The 18,233-nt window shown below is 56.1% G+C and overlaps 1 protein-coding gene across 5 annotated transcripts in view; it reads left to right on the top strand.

Moving 5' to 3' along the window:
* The window catches only part of NFASC (neurofascin), a 191,583-nt gene that overhangs the window by 157,212 nt on the left and 16,138 nt on the right, over positions 1–18,233 (top strand). For 3 of the 5 annotated variants that reach the window (XM_037155368.2, XM_037155363.2, XM_037155362.2), the window contains 2 exons: positions 2,456–2,578; positions 3,642–3,815. In XM_037155368.2, coding sequence (XP_037011263.1) covers positions 2,456–2,578; positions 3,642–3,815 — 297 coding nt within the window. Of the gene's footprint in view, positions 1–1,095; positions 1,301–2,455; positions 2,579–3,641; positions 3,816–6,395; positions 6,411–11,594; positions 11,814–14,613; positions 14,731–15,917; positions 16,071–18,233 lie in introns of all 5 variants that reach the window. The other 2 variants (XM_037155365.2, XM_037155361.2) reach the window with 2 other exon arrangements.

Genomic DNA, 18,233 nt, shown 5'->3' with positions numbered 1-18,233 from the left:
GGCTCTCAGCTTCTGATCTTCTGCTGTCAGCAGTTTCTGCTTGATCTCCAACCTTCTTTGAAAGGGCCAGCTGAGGTGGGGAAAAGGGTGAGAACACCCAGGTGTGCAGACTTCTCCTGTGGGCAGCTCTATTTAAAAGTTGCCTGGGAAGTGGGCGAGGCTGCCGCAGGGGCAAACACAGGCTCTGTGACCTCAGAGGTCATGGAGCGCTGGCTGATGGATAATTAGGGGCAGACTGGGGGGCTCTTTGGAAGTGAATTTGGTAAGTAGGGGATGGCAGGCAAGGTGATATATGCACTTGAACAAGCTCTTCCCTAACCATCGGCTTGCACTCTTAACTCGTTTGCCCGGAGATGTTTCTGGCTAAAGGTCCCATTGGGTCCCCCTCTTAAGTCTGGGCTTCCTCCTTATCTTGCCATTGGAGGACCAGGTGACGCTGGTGTGGTGGCCTGATCTGGAGCTTCTTACCCACCGCTACTCAGACCTTGCGTCAAAACTCTCTCGGTCTTGTCTGTGACACTGCCACCTTCCACAGGCCATCCCAGCTGAGCTCTTGCCACCGGGCAGCCTGGCGTCTGACTCACGTTGACACGTGTCTCTTCCACTGTAAAGGCCTCCAAACAGTATTAAGAGAAACATTTGAGCTCAGAGGATTAAACCAACCCTTGCTCAGATTCAGACTTCGGGGCCAACCCACCGCTGCCCCACTCCTCTCTGCTGCGAGCCTTACACCACACTAACCTGATGCGGGGGCCGCGGCTCGTGTTTGAGGTTTGGGTGCAAACTCCCTGAGCAACTTGCTCCCCAGCTTGGAAATAAGGCTCGCGACGGAGCAGTGCAGTGCCCGCCTGGCCAACTTGCCTCTTCTCCAGAGAGGTGGTTGAACCAAAACCGCATTTCTCCCTTGACATCAGTTCACGCTCACTGGTGGCTAATGAATGGGGACTCTCAGGCCCCTCCCCCAGCCCTGTGTGGGGTTCCTTTGGGATTTGGAGCCTGTGGCAAGCGAAGGGAAGACCGGCTGCTACCAGCACCACTAACAACTAACCCAGCTCTGCCCGACCGTCCGCTCACTGGCCTGCCTCTGTCCTGAAGGCCTACTACTGGAGGGAGAGCAGCTTACTGAAGAGCCTGTGGGTGTCTCAGAAGAGACAGCAAGCCGGCTTCCCTGGTGACCGCCTCCGGGGTGTGGTGTCCCGCCTCTTCCCCTACAGTAACTACAAGCTGGAGATGGTTGTGGTCAATGGGAGAGGCGATGGGCCTCGCAGTGAAACCAAGGAGTTCACCACCCCGGAAGGAGGTAGGTCTGGCCTGCAGCTCCTCGGGGTAGGGCAGGACAAGGGCGCCGCAGGCAGGTGGACTTGGAGCGCGCCATCCTGGCTTGGCACGGACAGCACAAGTCGACCCCGCCTGACCTCAAGGAGCCGACCGCCGTGAGCCGAGCAGCTCCCACCGTTCCCACAGAGCACTGCGTCACCGTGGCGGCCTGCCCTGACGAGATTGCACCTCAGAAGGAGACTCACGAAGTCCAACGACACAACTACAGCCAGGCCCCGTGGGAGCCTAGGCTGCCTGCTGCCTTCTGAGGCCGAAGCACAGTTGCCCTGACACCTAGAGGTACCCGGTCTGTGTACCAGCACCCACAGCCTGCAGAGCGCTCACCACCGCAAACAAGAAGCGTTTGCTGAGATTGTCGGCCCGTGGGTGCAGCAGCCCTGCAGAGGGGTGCCTGCCTTCTGCGGGTCACAGTCACCCCAGCCCTGGGAGGCAGACACCTCCCAGCCCCCCCCCCACCTCCCGTTCTCGCCAGTCCTCTCTCAGCAGTGCGGCACTTGCTCCCCCGGGTCTGTTTCTCCTCCCTCCCTTCACTGTTGTTTTCCTCATTTTCTTCTCTCCTTTCTTGACTCTCCTGTGGTCTTCCCTCTCGTTTTCTTTGTTCCTGCCTCTCCCTCCTCCGTGTTTCACCATCAGCCTCCTCCCAGGGCTCCTGCCCCTCAGCTGTCCACATGCCCCGTCTGGGCTTGCTCTCCTCCCCACCCTGAGCCCAGCATCCTCAGCCCGGAGGTGAGAAGAATCCTTGTCTGAGGATCGGGAGCTGCGGCCTCTGTAGGAAACAGTGACAGTTGTTTCCTTGCCTGAGACTTGCTCTGCCCTCCTGGGAGGCATCGCTGAAGAATCAGAGCTGAGTGCACAGAATCTGAACCAAATGCTTAGAATCCACAGCAGTTACTAAAGAAACCCTTGATTTCCTTCCTCCGTTTAAACAGAGTCTGAGCCGTGCTCACCCTGCATGAGGGAAATGCCGTGCGGGTGGGCCGTGGGCTCTGGAGCAGCAGCTGCCTGGCATGGGGGGCAGCCTGAGTCCAGTGCCTTCATGCTTGTGCTCTCTCTCTGTTTTCCTCGCCCTGCCCGCCCCCCTCGCCCCACCTCCCCCGCTCTCTTCTCCTTCCCCAAGTACCCAGTGTCCCCAGGCGTTTCCGAGTCCGGCAGCCCAGCCTGCAGACAATCAGCTTGGAATGGGACCATCCGGAGCACCCCAATGGGATCCTCACTGGATATTCTCTCAGATATGTGGCCTGTACGTTGGGATCTTAGATAATCTTTCGCTTAGGTAATCTGGGGATCAGGAACCCCATTCTCACCCCCTTTCCCAAGGGACCAAGGAGCCTGTGGTGCAGGGCATTGCCAGGGAGAAAGCCCCCTATGGGATTAGGGGGGCAGCTGAGACCCCGCTTTCCTGACGCAGCCCCTCCTGCACGGAGCCTCTGGTTGGCCCCGGGAGACAAAGGGAAGTTCTGGTCCAGCGCCAGCCTTCAGGGACCTTGGTCTCCAACACCAGCAGTCTAGGGGCATTCCTCTCCGAGGGCACGGCCATCAATGGGGCAAATAGTCCCTGCACAGGAGCCTGCGCGAGACTCAGGGACACCCTAACAAGGCGTCAGGAAGCTGTATGTAGACCTGTCGTAACTTGGAGTGACCCTGTCAGGAGGCTGAGTCAGGAAGACCTCACCTTGGGCGTTCAGTGTCACCATGTGGGGACAGAAGCATCATTACATTTTTAAAACATTAAGTCTTCTACAGTAGGTGATGTTGTACCCCACTGGGCACTCAAAGAGTTGGGTGTTGTGTTCACAACTTTATTTCAGGGTCTTTGTTTTTTTATTTTTTATTTTTTATTTTTTTACAACTTTAATACTCAACTGAGTGTTGCATACTATTCCAGATTGATCTCTGGAGCCGACCTTGAGGTCCATAGAATAGGCTTGTTACAAAGGAGGAATTAACCATCTGAAGCTCTAGTGGGTTAGCCCTAGTTCTTTTGAAAGGAAGAAAGAAACTCCTAAGTTTTGCCCTTGTTGAAAAGACTTGGAGATTATAAACTGAGTCTTTCAGAATCAGCCACGTAACTTTGCAGTGAGCTAGAGAGAACCAGTTCATTGAAAGAGTATTAGCCTTGGTATGTCATCAAAGTGCTGGAAAGGAGTTCTTGCCCCACACTCCCCTTGAACCAAGCCTCCCATCCCCTAGTCTTCAAGAGCACAGCCAGGTTTTACTGCAGCCCTTTCCAGCAGAGCTGGGAGGTTTGCTCTTCCATGGTCAATGTTGCCAAAGTTCGATTTCATTTACCTATCTCTCCCCAGTTAATGGAACCAAAGTAGGAAAGCAGATAGTGGAGAACTTCTCTCCCAATCAGACCAAGTTCATGGTGCAAAGAGCAGACCCCGTGTCACGCTACCGCTTCACCCTGAGTGCCAGGACGCAGGTGGGCTCTGGGGAAGCAGTCACGGAGGAGTCACCAGCATCTCCAAATGAAGGTAGGTGCACTGTGGCAGCCGTGGGGACGGCAGGCCCCAGTGAGACACTGATCTGACCTCTGGCTGCCTCTGGCGGCCTTCTGGCATGAGGAGGGAAGGAGGCCACAGGTCCTTCGGCCCTCAAAGCAGAGAGCCCATCTTGTATGCTGGCAGGTAGGTACGGATGATGTGTCTGCAGAACTCAGGTCTCCTTAGACTTGCTGTCAGACCTGGGTCCCCACTTGGCCTTGACTTGCTCAACTACATAACGTGTCATCTTTCCCTCTAATGGGGGAGTAGGGAAGAGAGTGTGAGTTCTGAGTGGAGATGACACGAGGGAAAATGCATTGGAAGTGAATATGCTAATGAAACTCAAGGAATAATGAACATGCCTACCTGTTGAGGGAGGCATGAATATTGACAGTGCACATGAGGGCTTTAGGGACACCCCTTCTTTTCCCAAGGGCACGTGGGGCCTAGGAGGGAGGGGAAATAGCCTTGACCGAAGCTACCTGTGCAGATCGTGAGTAGATACAGTCCCTCCTTGCAGCCTGAACTGAGTGAGTTGCACCTGAGGAGATGAAAGAGAGTTGGGAAACAGCCATTGGCCAGTCTAGCTTCACAAAGAGCAAAAGGGTTCATCTCCTGGGTCCTGGCATCTTCCAGGAGCCTAGCAATCCCCACTGGAGCTGCACCTGCATGAGGACTCCACTAGAGGGAGCTCTGGGCCCACCTGCACATGCTGACTGACATCCAGGAACCTATTGGGGGTTCATGACTATAGGACCTTTAATATGGGCGGGCCCCCTGTGAAAGCGGGTGCACACTGCCTCTCCAGAGGTACAGTGGTCTATTCAAAAACCATTTCTTAAGCACCCACGATGTGAAGTGCCAGACACTGTGCCAAAAATGGGGGATTCATAAGTAATGAGCGCACACAGTCTGGAAGGGGAGACATCATCAAGAGTAGCTCCTTGCAGTTTAACATGAGAAATGCCGTGTTCAGGTAAGGAAGGGGCCATGGTTGTGTGGCACGGGGAGATGGAGTCTGCAAGGGAAGCCTCAAAGAAGAGGTGAAGTGAGTAGGGGTCCTTGAGGTTGGCAGCAGGTTATCGTGTCTAGTGCTTTCTCCAGAAGGCTGGGGTTCAGCAGCTTCGTCCTGGCCCACGTCAGGCCTCCCAAGAACCTCTGCCGCCAGCCAGCAGAGCACCAGTGCTTCCCTCTCTGGGCTGCCAGGCCCTGCTGCCTCCGCTCGCTGGCCAGTGGGCCAGCAGCAAGGTGGGGGGTGGAGGTGGGGGTGGGAGGGGCTGGAGGAAGGCTTACGGTCCTTTCTGTGGCACTGTCCTGCCCCATAAATGTCCTGGAGAGAAAGGCATAAGTGAGCCACACAACAAGCTCCTCTAGTCGGGCCTTCCAACCCCGTGTGTAGTTAATTAGGTCTGGGGAGCTTTGGGTCCGTGCCTGATGTGTGCCTTTATTACCAAAGGATAATGCACCTTTCTTTTAAATGCCATTTTTAAAAGATTTTATTTATTTACTTTTAGACAGAGGGGAAGGGAGGGAGAAAGAGAAAAACCTCAATGTGTGAGAGATACATTGATCGGTTGCCTCTTGCATGCCCCCTACTGGGGACCTGGCCTGCAACTCAAGCATGTGCCCTGAGTGGGAATTGAACTGGCAACCTTTTGAAGAGCCACACCAGCCATGGCTGATGCACTCACTTGATTACTTAACTCTAAGGAGACACGTGAAGATAGCCCCTCCTCCTGCCCACCTCCACCCTGATGTAGAGCATCAGATAGAGAAGCATTGTCCAGGGACCACACAGAGAAAGTTCTGCAGCCCTGGGCAGCAGGAGTACAAAGACTCTTCTCAACTCAGAGATTTGCAGCAAATTCAGCAATTCCTTTTGGGGCTCAGTCCACAGTTGGGTTTCTTATTTCATAAAGTACAACTGGTGGGAAAGAGCTGGGCAAGCAGAACAAGACGGGCCTTGGGGCTGCAGTGTGTCACCATTCCCAGGCCTTTCAAGGCCGAGATTGTGTGAGGAGGGTCCAGCAGAACATTCTCCCCACTCTGCCGTCCTCCCCAACGCTATCCGACATCATCCTTCAACGATAGCAGCACCGTTCTTTTGTCTGGAATCAGTGTCCTCCTGTACCGCCTACACCATAAGCCCTCAATCATTGGCATCAAGGAGGATCACCCAGCTTGTGCCATAAAGATCAGCCCCGCCAAAGAGGGACATTTTCTGGGGGAAAGACCGTGGAACACAGCACTCCAGGTGGACTGTGCCTGCTGCCACCTCTTAGTTGCTAGCCCTTAAACAGAGGTAGACGCAGAGTGTATTACAAAGGTGTCCCAGACCCAGGTGGCAAGTCTTCTATGGAAATGTACCAGACCCCAGTGGAGTTGAACATGAGCCCTGAATACCAGTTGGCATCCTCAGGGCAGTGGCCAGCACCAGCCACACTGTCTGGGTCAGGTTTGAGCCGGAACCTTCTCTGCCTGCTGGCCCTGTGATTTCACCTGTGTTCTGTTCTCTCTCCCCTCTTATCCTTTCTCCCTCTCTCTGGCCATCTTGGGCGCTGTGTTCTGAAGCTACTCCAACCGCAGGTACCGTACCAGCAGCGGAGGTAATGGGCATGGCATGGGATGATGCTGGTGGAGCCCAGCCAACGTGGAGAAGGAGGGAGAGGCTTGAAATGAAAGCATGCTCCAGATTCACCCTTTCAGTGGTTGGGAAGCCAGACCATCAAGGAGGGTGGGACCAGGCTCAGATACAGTCTTCTCCCTCCACCTACTGTTTGCCCCTACTGAGAAGGAGAGTGACTTAGAAGGGGCTCTGCACACATGGGCTGCAGACCTGTTCTCTGGAGCTGGAGCTTTCTCTGAAGCTGAGTGATTACATCCTTGAACACCTGGGCCCTTGCCTAGGCTTGACATCTCAGCACAGAGAGGGTCGACAGCCTTTGAGTGGACAGCTGCGCCCCGAGAAGGAATGCTTCACTGCGAGTGGGCACAGCTGGCCTCTCTCCTCCGGTCGGGTTGCCGTGCCCTGAAAGGGTGACCTGTGGGTGAGCACGCGTGCATGCCGGCCTTGCATGCTGCATGGGGGCCCGGCCCCAGCCCTGTCACCTGCTGTGGGTTCTGGTCATTGAGAACCCATGAGCACATCTTCAGACAGAGTCAGGTGCGCCAGGATCTGGAGTGTCTGGGCACTGTGGGCTGATTGTCTCCTCGCCCTTCAGAAACCCGGCTCCTAACAGTCTTCAGCGTTAAGAACGGTCTCCATCTCGGGCTCTGGGAGGTTGGTGCACGAAAGTGAGGAGTCAGGCTGGCAGGTCCCAGCATAGAAGCCACCCTGCTGACCATGGTCTTCCTGTAAAGTCCTCATTTGTGGGCTTGAGGGACATCAGAGGGCCCTGCACCACAGAAGGCCCGGCCTCGAGCTGGAGACAGTAGACAGGGGACCCAGGGCCCCTTCACCTGCCCTCCTCTGAAGCTGAAGGAAAGCTCACCTGGCAGAGCAGAGGGTGGAAGGCCAGGGGTCGTCTAGGTTCTAGGTGTGGGGGGGGGGCACGCGCAGGGAGATGCGGGTGAGGAATCTGAGGGCTGGCTTACGAGCAGCATCCCACCTTGCCCAATTTGGTTTCCTGTCCACCTTCGCTCGTCTACCCCCCACCCCATTTTAGGCTGGTTCTGTTTCTGTTGCTCACCTAATTCCTCCGCTCGCCTTTGTTTGTCAGCCAGACCCCTGGGCGGTGCGCTGCCATCCTCTTCCCCTCCCCTAGTTCTCCTCCCCCCAACCCCCAGTAACCCAGGCTGGCAGGGGTCCGGCACCTCCCCGCAGGACCCAAACTCCTCTGCCAGGTACAAGAGAGACGTCCTGGAGACTGGGGAGAAAGCTGATCTCACACTCTGGGGGTTGCTCTGCATCAAGTTTGCAGCAGGGTCTCTTCAGGGCCTGTAACAGCGGGGCTGCAAGGCCTCCTGAGCAGGCTTAGTGAAGACAGACACAGGGAAGGCACCAGGAGAAGCAGCTCCTAGCCTTCCTGCCCCGTTCTAGCACCTGGGGACCCAAGGCTGGAGGTCTGGGGGCAGGGCAGCATGCCAGTCTCTGCTGCCCCTGTTGTGAGTGGCAGTCACAAGGGTGATAGGTGTGATTCCAGACGCCCCATCTGGTGCATTCATCTCAAGAAGGTCTGGGTTCGAGGTGTGCGGAGTGAACGCACACACTCTGGCGGCCGGTCAGCATGTTTCCCAGGCTCCCGCTCCCACGGGACATGGTCGGAGAGGCACATCGCCCTTCTTTGTAAAGACACGTGCTGAGATCATCAGCTGTTCTCGGCCTTAAATGCACGAGAACCTCTGCACAGCGCAGCATGCAGGCGTGAGGTACTGGAGCCCGGGTTCTACATCTTTGACGTGGGCCCGGTGTCCGGCCCACTGCTCCATTCCCTCTCCTCCTCCCCAAACCCGGTGGTTTGTCCCCCAACTGGTCTGTTTGTATCTTGCCCAGTAGAGATGATCCCTGTCGTGCAACTGTACCTGCTGTCTCTTAGGACAGCAGCCCATCTGTCCAGGCCATCTGCGACTTGGCCAGGGCGGCCCACGTGCCATGCGGGCATCTTTGGATTGAACCTGCCACCTGGAGATGCCTGGAAACAGCTGTCCTCGTCTGACTTTGCTCAGATCTGCGCGCGTGTGGTACGGAGTTCTGTGGCAGATTCCGGGGTCAGGAAGATGAATAAGAGACGCGTCATCTTCCTCAGTTTCCCCGCCTCCTACTCGGTGTTCCCTAAACTGGTGGGAAAACTTCAGCCATGGCAGGGTGCTGCCTGTGGGTATCAGGCTGTCTGTTAGGTGGATACTGCCTCCAGGTCAGGGCCCAGTGTGTCCAGCCCCAGGCCTCCCTCTGTCTCAGTCACCAGGCCGGGGGCTCCACCGGGCAGTGACCAGGTGCTTCTCCAGCCCGCAGTTGCTGCTGTGGCCAGAGGCGGCATCCTGGCAGTCTGTCTATCTAGCCTGGGGACCACTCTGTCAGCCCCACTTCTGTGCTTTATTCCCCTTCTGTCCTCTACTCCAGCCCCGCCCCAGGGTATGAAATCAGGTGAACCCCCTTTGACCTGAGCACAGGACGCTTTCCCCTTGGAAAATGTCCATTCCCCTTCTGCCTGTTCACACCTCTGACGGCTCACTCGCCTGACTGTCCCTTCCCTCGGAGCCTGTCCCTGTCTCTGCCCTCCATCTCCCGAGCCCCGTCCAGCCACGGGACAAGAGACACAGCTAACGAGTGGTCAGAGAATGCTTACTTGCCAGCTGTTACCTTGGGCAGCTGGGGTTGTGTCCTCCAAGGTCACTGCAGTGGTGCCTGGGAAGCAAGCTGTTCTTCCTTCCCTCTTGTGCCTCTCGGTCCCTCTCACTCACGCCCTGAGACTGTTGCCACTGAGCAAGGGAGCAGTGACTGGGTAGCCATCACCAGAGAGAATCACCCCCTTCAGTCACACTTGGCGAAAGGGACCCTCAGAGGGAGGGAAGGAGGCTGGGTGGGAGTGTCCTCAAGCCATTTGTCATTCTGGTGTCTGACTGGCCGGCCCGGGAGGGCCGCTCTGACGAGCCTGTCCCAGCACCGCTGTCACCCAGGCTGCTGGCTGGGGCGCACGGGGTCGAGTGTGTGAGCCTGGCTGTGTGCGTGTGAGTGTGTGTGTCTCGGCTGGTACAAGGACTGAGGGGCGTGTGAGCGATGGATGGCCCGGGAACTGTAGCCCCACGATGTGTACGGGCAGGGAGCCCAGGTCTGCGCCACACACAGTGGGGTGACTGAAGTTAAAAGGGAGTCTTTCAAGGTTTTTTTATGGTACCTTTAGAAGAATCAGAAAAGCATTGTATTTGCCAGAAACTGTTAGAAAATATACTGCTGGTAAGGAACCAAACTGGGGCAGTCCTAGGTGAGCTGGACAGAGCAGCCTCTCCAGGCTCCGTCCAACAGCACAGAGCAGGAGTGACCACGGCCGTGGCAACCACCAGGCAGGTCTGGGAGAGAGCCGGCCTTGGCCTGGCCTCTCAGACCTTTGACATCCGCCTTTCTGTCTTGGTGGGTGGGATCGACGGAGTCCCTCATGCTGAGCCTTTACAGCCCTGAGCCTCCCAGGCCCGGGGCCCCTTGGACAGAATATACCCTTGAATAAGGACTGTGGGAGGGAATTTGTCCCCTTGTCCCCACCCCACACCCCCACACCCCCACCCTCCTGAGGTCTTCGAGCTGACCAGGGCTTGAGGAATGTAGCACTGCCTGCTTTGACTTTGACTGGAATGTGTTCATGTTCGTCAGCTGCCCAGTGTGACTTCTGTGGTCAGCACACCCCAGGCCTAATAATGCCTCTGACCTTGTGGATGGGGAAGTAACAAGGGGCCCCAGGAACAGCCCCCCCTCTGTGGGGTCTTGTAAGGTTTGAGGCCCAGGGAAATGAAAAGACTTTCATTGGTCAGGCTTCTGTTGAGAAAGCTTAGGATCTCTCAGTTCTCCCTGGAAAAAGTACTCGGACAGTTTTCTCTCTGGCTCCCTCCCTGGTGTGGCGCCCTGTTGTGCGGGTGGGAATATTGTTTTCCTGAGCCTGTGGAGATTTGCGGTAGGGTGGCGTCAGTGTTCCTTGGAAGTGAGCGTTACCTGCTTGTGTCTTAACACCCTGCCTACTGCCGGTTAGCACTGACACTGGCAGGTAGACTTGACCAGGTGCCAGGAGACAGAGCACCGGGGGGCGAGGCAGCGGTCTCTCTGATTTGCCCCATTATGCTTCTCTTACCCCCAGGCTGTAGCAGCAGAGAGTAATAGTGCAGTTTTCGGTTAGCTTCCTGGACCCTTCTTGGGAGGAAACAGGCCACATTCCGTAGACTTCGCCCCAAGGGCTGACCTGTGTGGGAGGCTGGCTTCGGATGGAAGGGAAGAGCAGGAGAGTTCGTACCCCCTGAAGCTCTATGTGAAAAAGAAGACAGCACGAATCTCACTTGCGTCCTGGGGATTCTGTGTCTACTGTGGGCTGGGAAGGGCTGCTTCCGTTCATGCGCTTTCCCTGTTCCGATGCAAAGCAAGAGGACTTGGGATACCTGGACCCGAAATGTCCTGGAGAGAAAGGCAGTTCCCACAGTCCAGGGTGGAATGGGTGACTGCAGGGAGGACTGTCACTGGTGGGGGAGAAGGGAGGAGGGGCCGGGTGGGTTGCCATGGGGGCGGGAGAGACAACCCCGTTGTAGGCTCTGAAGTGTGGAGACTGCTCTCTCTGGTGGCACTGGAGCTCATGCAGGCGGGGAAAGGGTACTTTTGGAGTGAGTGGTTGGGAATGGCAGGCTTCCTGGGACTCCTGTCGGACAGGACCTGGCTGCCGGCCCCTCTCCAGGGCCAGGCTCGGGGGCTGGACCGACGTGCTGTGCAGCCTGTGTCTGGGTGGTCTTGGCCTGGGACCCTGTGCCGTCGTCCTTGAGGTCTGAGCAATTCGGTACGTGTCCCTTTCCATCCTCGTCCCTGCCTTGGCTGGATGCATGCTGGGTGCTTTGAGCCATAGACCATGAGAAGAAAATGAAACACACACAGGGCTTCATTCTCTTCCTGTCACATGGTGTGTGTCCTTTCGCTGTGATCATGTGACCCAGCCCGTCCATCGTGCTTGGGGAGGCAGCTGATTACTAAGCTCCATCTCATCACTGGGCTGCCTGCCTGCCTGCCTGTCACACGGGGGCCACACGTCCAGGCTGGGAACAGCCAAACCAACCAGACTCGGCTGTTTTACATTTTCCTCTCAGCTCCTCCCACGTTGCCCCCGACCACAGTGGCTGCCACGGGCACCATGAGCAGTGCTGATGCTACTGCCATTGCTGCCACCACCGAAGCCACAACAGTCCCCATCGTCCCAACTGTCGCACCTACCACCGTCGCCACCACCGTCGCCACAACTACTACAACCACTGCCGCCACCACCATGGAGAGTCCTCCCGCCATCTGGACTAAGACACACGAATCCGGTACTGCCCACTGCCCATGCCCCCCACCCTTCACCCACAGGCACCCCAGACCGGAGGGTCTGGGATGGTGGTGGCCAGCCCCTCCCTTTGCTCCTGCTTTGGAAACACAGTTGGATTCTCAGTCCGGTGGCCTCCTGGCACAGGGTAGCCCCGCCCACCCCTTGGATGGTTCTCCACCACTTCATTGCCCTCGTCCTCACCTTAGATCCCTGTCCTTTAACAGAGATCCACACGCCTCAGGCAGGACATCTGGGTCCCACACAGTGGGGCTGCCTCCAGCTACATGCCAAGCAGTCAGCTTGGGGAAGGACAGGGGCCCGACCCTGGCCAACTGTCCCAAGAAGCCTCCCTGCCCGGCCACACCACGTCTAACCCTGCAGCGCAGAGGGCTGAGGCGTGGCAAGCGGCCGGCCTCCATGGCCCCTCTCTCCCCAGGTCACACTTAAGACTTTTCTCTTGAGAAGTCGGAGCTTCCAGGAGCGTGCCGCCTGAAGGTGCTCTGTTTCCCTTCCCACTCGCACTCCCCACACTTGGGAAGGTCACAGCCTTTCCAGGGGCCCCTGGCGGGAGCCGACCGCAGTCTAGCCTGCTGAGCCCGGGCAGGTGCTGCTCCCGCATCGCCCAGCCGGGCCAGGCAGCTCTGGTCCTCAGGCATGAGGAGACCCCTCAGGGATCCAAACGTGTTTCTAAGAATGGAGCATCAAACACTCTTATTACCAGAGGGGGCCCTCTAGCTTGCAGAACCCCCAGGCCAGCTGTAAAACCAGTGATGTGGCCAGACCTCACCCCTGACCTCTAACTGCCAGGACACAGGGAGGGCCCGGCCACGCCCCCGATCTTACCCTTAGAACTTAGGAGCCATCCTCATGCCCCTTCATGCAGCATGATGGCTCTGCTGCCCGGGATTTTTAAAAGAAAGTATCGTTTTTCTCATGTCTTCCATCTTAGGACTAAAAGTTTACTTTTTTCAGGGTAAATAAGTTAGACTTTTTATTTGTACTGTCTCCTTCAGATTTCAAGGGATTCCCCCCAATTCTCACCTTCTAGGAGTCAGCAGAACAGCCCGCGCTGCGCCTCACTTGCCTTCTTGTTTCGTTGGTGATCAGTGGCTCTCCCATTTGGTCTCTCTCTTCTGACTTTTCGGGTCTTTAGTGGTCATTGTCTTGACCCCTCTCTATGGCGGTGCCTTCCCCCAACTTCCATGTCTAAACTGTTTTGGTTTCCCATCACTTGACCTTTGCGGATAGTGCCCCAATCTAACTGACCTTTAAGACAGTGAGATTTTAACCAATGTTGTACTGATGCAAACCGATTAAACCTGATTCTTGGGCTATTTCCAGGCCCCCAAGCTGAGGAGGAGGAAACTCAAGCCCCTTAATTGTGACTAATCCTAATTCATTCTCACTAGCAAGAGCCATGAGACCCCTGGAGCTGGGGGATTGGGGTGGGCCAGAGCAGCCAGTACAGTGGGAGCGTCTGGAGATGAGTAAGAAGCGCGCTCCTGCCCTCCCCCAGGAGAATGCCCTGCGGTGCCATCAGTGAAGGCTCTTTCTTGGTCTCTCGCGTAATATGAATCATGATCACCTGGGGCAAACAGCGGCCGACAAGGTTGCAGGAGAGAAGGCACTTCTTCGAAGTGAAGACCAGATCTTTTATCACTTCCCCAGCCCTGCAGACTCAGTAACAAGTCAAATAATCAGCAGATCCGTCAGCGGTGTACTCCGTCTGCATTTGCCCGGGCTGTTGGTGACAGTGCCCCCTTGCATGCTAATAAAATATACAGGAGCCATACTTGTAAAGTCTTTGAAATACAAGGCCCCATGCTAGTACTCCACTATTAAATCTTTGCTTGGAAATGAGGTAATCAGGCTGCTGGGACTCTTGAAAAATGATTACGTTTGAAGAGTAGCACCGTTCTCCTGTCCACAGGCTATGGTGGCAGGCAGTGCAGCAGCTTTGATGAAGTAGTTCCTAGCTCGTAGGAACCAGATAATTAATGTTTTCTGTGCTACGTAGAGATCGAGCTTCAAAGGCTGTGGTGCTGAAAAGCCAACAGAATGGGATTCTTCTGATGTCTGCACCACTGAGGGCTGGCTGTCGAAAAGCAGTCGTCTTTTCTTGGTCCCGCCTGGCCCACGAGAAGGGCAGGAAGGGTTCGTGCTGTCTCTACTTGGGACGCTAAGACCCCAAGTGTCCTTAGACAACCTGAGGCCATTCTTCACATGGTCCAGGGTTTTGGTGACCTAGAACAACCCCAGGGGCTCCTCCAACCAGAGTCCCTGTCTGGTCGCCATCTCCTCCTCCAGTTTTAGGAGCCCATAAAGGTTTTCCTGTGTTCGGTCCTGTCCTTCCTGCAAATCTCATCGTGACTCTTTGAAAGGTCCCTCCCTCCTTCCTGTAGAACGCCAATTCCCCTCTGTGTACTTGAGCCCACAGGCTTTTCCTGGCCTCTTTCACTGTGCCATTCACATCCATAGCTGATCTGAAAGGGAATGAGCCCAGGTTAGAGCCTGCAATAATGTGGCTCAAAAGTCACTCTCATTCGCACCCCAGCTGCGTGGACATACAGACCACTGATTGCCCTCCCTTACATATGCACCCCCACTGCACCTGCTTGTACCTGGATGGCGACCTCAGGCCTGGCCTCCAAGGCTGCAGCTTGGAGCTCTGTCGGGCCCCATGCACAGCCACTTGTGACTCTTCCCTTTCCTGGCCGCGTGCATCTGTCTGTCTGTCTGTCTCTCTGTCCCCAGCGCTGCTCCTTCCTCATCACTAACTCCTCTTCTAACCTGCCCACCAGCCCCCGATGAGCAGTCCATATGGAACGTCACGGTGCTCCCCAACAGTAAATGGGCCAACATCACCTGGAAGCACAATTTCGGGCCCGGAACTGACTTTGTGGTTGAGTACATCGACAGTAAGCATTGCTGTGTGGGGTGGTGGCAGCGGCGGCCGCTGCAGCGGGCAGCGCAGGTGCCGCTACAAAGAGCCCATGAGCTCCCCCAGGCTCAGAGAGGCCTGTCAGCCTGGCCTACCTGTGACTTGATGAAACACGTGTGCTCAGACTGCAGTTAGGTGGGAGGAACAGGCTTAAGAAGAAGGGAGGGCATTCTGCAGCCATTAGTGAGGTCTGGGGTTGCGTGTGCTGGGGAGGCCCCGAGTAATGGGGCCCTCCACCCACTTCCTGCTCAGGATGAAGGTTCTGAATAGCCCCCAAATGAGCCAAAAATCTCACCTCTACATGGATCTCCTTAACTCAGAATCCATGCTTTCTGATATCCCCACTAGATAGCCGGGGTTGGGTCAGACTTAGGGTGCAATTGGGCTTTGCTCAGAAGGATGCCAGTGGCCATGGGGACACAGACCAGGGGGATTCATCTTGGAGAGCCGGTGGCTCGAACTGAGCTGTCCACACTCTGCTGGATCCTGGGGTCACGAGTGCAGGTCTGTTGAACTGTAGAGGGAAGGCCCCTGTTTCTGAGGGTCGGGCCCACTGTGTAGGCCTCTTCAGCATGGACTATAAGCAAGTAGGCCAGCTCCCCTGGTGGGGAGCCACCGAAGGTCTCCCAGGGAAAAACGACAGCCCTTAGTTGTCTGGGTGGAGGGGATTCACATCCACAGAATCCAGAATCCTGAGTTTGGGCCTGTTTTCAGCCTCCTCCCACCCACTGGCACAGATACATGGTACCCTCTCCTGCTGATGGGTGAATCCAGCACATGGGGAGACATTAAGAGGCCTCTCCGGGGACCCTGGGGGAGGCTGCCTGGCCCACTGGCCTTCTTCAGGGTAACGGCATTGGCTGACACCCTGAGAGTTTAAGGAAGGGGGTGTAGTACTAAGACTAGTGAGGAAGGCTCCGAGAGAGGGAACAGTGTCCTCCGCTGAAGGGCTGGCCCGTGGGGGAGTGGGCACTGCGTGGTAGTGCTGGTGTTGGAGCTGCCTGGCCACCTCCTGGTCTGTGCAGTGGCCTGGCCCCGCCGGCCCCAGCCCTCCCCGCCCCCCTCCTGCCCCCACTTCTACCTTCACGGGTGGCAGGGACCTAAGCGCTGCCCCTCCAGCTGCTCACACCTGGCCCTGGGCTGACTGAGGTTTCTGTTCCCCAGGCAACCATACGAAAAAAACTGTCCCTGTTAAGGCCCAGGCCCAGCCTGTGCAGCTGACAGACCTCTATCCCGGGATGACATACACATTGCGAATTTATTCCCGGGACAACGAGGGCATCAGCAGTGCCATCATCACCTTTATGACCAGTACAGGTGAGAGGGGATCGGCCTGGCCGTCCCCTACAAGCATGGGCATTTCATCCTCATTCTCAGCTTCCTGCTTGAAAATGCTCCTGAGAAAAAAGACCCTCCCCACCCACTCCCCACCTTGCATGGCGTGTCTCAGCTCTTATACTCTGCAGCTCCCGACAAGACCAGAGGAGCCAAAAATGCATGCACAGTGGAGAGGCAACCGCGCTTCTAACCCTGTGGGGACAAGTGGGGTGCCAGGGAAACATTGTAGAATAAGGACGAAGGGGCCACCTGCCTTCCCCGCTGTGCTCCAAACAGGGGCTTGGTGTGCGCACGTGGTCCCTGCGGGTGGGTGTGGGGCTGCTGGCCTGCAGCACCCCCGGCCCAGGACACAGGCTGGCTTCCTGCCCACGGGACTCGGGGGCAGGGTCATCCAAAGGCCTTGCCCGGGGGATTTCCCCAGGAAACAAGTGAGAGGTCAGCGCGTGTGTCGCTGCCTTGTCACTGTTGTCTGTTGTTAACAAATTCCAAAGTGTGTTTGTTATGGAAGTTGTTTAGGATTTGTTTTGATTTCATTATTGTCCTAAGTTTGTTATGGCTTAAAAGTGGGTGACCCCTTGTTGCACTGAGGGAAAGGAGGAAGCTTTCCTGGAAGGGAGTCGCTCCGGCTCTAACAGGCTCCAGCTGCGAACAGAGTAGCACCTTCACTGTGCCACGCGGGCAGGCAGCGGGGTCATAAAGGGTCCAAGGCTCAGAGACCTCTGCCGGGCCGGCCGCTGGCCGTCTGGAGTGGTGAGGGTGCTTGCTTGTCTGATTCTGTGTATATTTAAAATCAGGCAGGTGGCGGGCTAAGTAAGCCCTGAGGCTAAAGAGTGGGGTGGGGAGAGGGAGACTGGTCTCTGCCCCCAGGGAAGTCTTAATCCCAGGGAAGATGTCTTCCCAGGGAAGACAAGGATAGAGAGAAAAACACCGCAGTGACTTATGTGAACCTCTGAGTGTTGACTGAAAGATTCAATTATTCTTCCTGTGCCTGGACCTGGGAGACTGATCCTGGTAGTCACATCTTGTGAGTCACTGCCCATCTGCAGAAATGTCTCTCCTCCCTTTCTAGCCCGATCCCTCCCAGCCTTGGTGTCCTGTCCTCCCCATGTCTCCACCTGTCATGCATATGTCTGTGCCATCAAGATGCAGATGCTGCTTGGAGCTGGCCAGGCCCACTCAGGCAGGGGGTCTGTGAGCGGCCGGGCTGTCCTAGAGCCAGGAGAGGACAGTTGACCAAGCAGAGCAGGTGGCTGGACTCTGTGGGCGTCCTGAGCTGCTGCTCACTGGTGCATGCGTTTGGTGTTGCTTCATTACAAAGTCCAGTCCAGCACAGAGGCAGGAAGCAAAGACAAGATTCGAAGATTGAGTTCCATCCTGGGGATGCTGCAGAAGCCTGTGCAGCCTGCTCCGGAGAGAGACTTCTCCCAGTGCTGTGGGTGGGGGTGGGGAGAAAGAGCCAGAGAGCCAAGGGGTGTCCCAATCTGCTTCAAGGTATTAAACTCACAAGTCAAAACAAAAAACAAACAACAACAACAAAACAATGACCACTGATAATACACTTCTGAGCACTGACTCAAACGTTCATTTCTCTTCCTGTGGGTGACTTGAAGAGGCCGATCCTGATAGCTTGCTTTTACAGTGAGTGAGACAGTTAGCACTTACAAATTTTCCTGGTTCCTTCCACTGCAAGCTGGAAGGAGCAGATGTAGGACCTTAGCTTTGAGCACAAAGTGCTCGCTTACCCTCTGGTGGGCTGGAATTACATAGGGAAAGAAAACATCGTCACTCTCTGAAGCTTGTGTGTGCCTGTGCAGAGTAATTAAATGCAGTGTTTGCTGTGGGTGGGCCCCAGGGCCAGTTCACGGGTTCCCCCAGGTCCCACCTGTCATCAAACTAAGAGTCTGTGGGCCTCTCTGGACCTGACCCCTGCTCATTTAGGCAACCACAGGCCATCACTCCAGTCCTCAGACTCACACACATTTTAGTGGTTCAGGAAAGAAAGGCAGGAAAACACCAGGAATGATGGGCTCCCTGCTCCTCTCCAGAAAGATCCCACATGGGGAGTTAACCACCTCCTTCAAGCTCTTGAAGCCAAAGAAGCCTGAGGGGCTCCAGACAATAGCCCTGGGCTCCAAGAGGCCA

Source organism: Artibeus jamaicensis, unplaced genomic scaffold (assembly GCF_021234435.1).
Source record: "Artibeus jamaicensis isolate MK-2021 breed Jamaican fruit bat unplaced genomic scaffold, CSHL_Jam_final contig_475, whole genome shotgun sequence".
NCBI lineage: Eukaryota > Metazoa > Chordata > Mammalia > Chiroptera > Phyllostomidae > Artibeus > Artibeus jamaicensis.
This window is presented reverse-complemented; position numbering and strand designations above follow the sequence as displayed.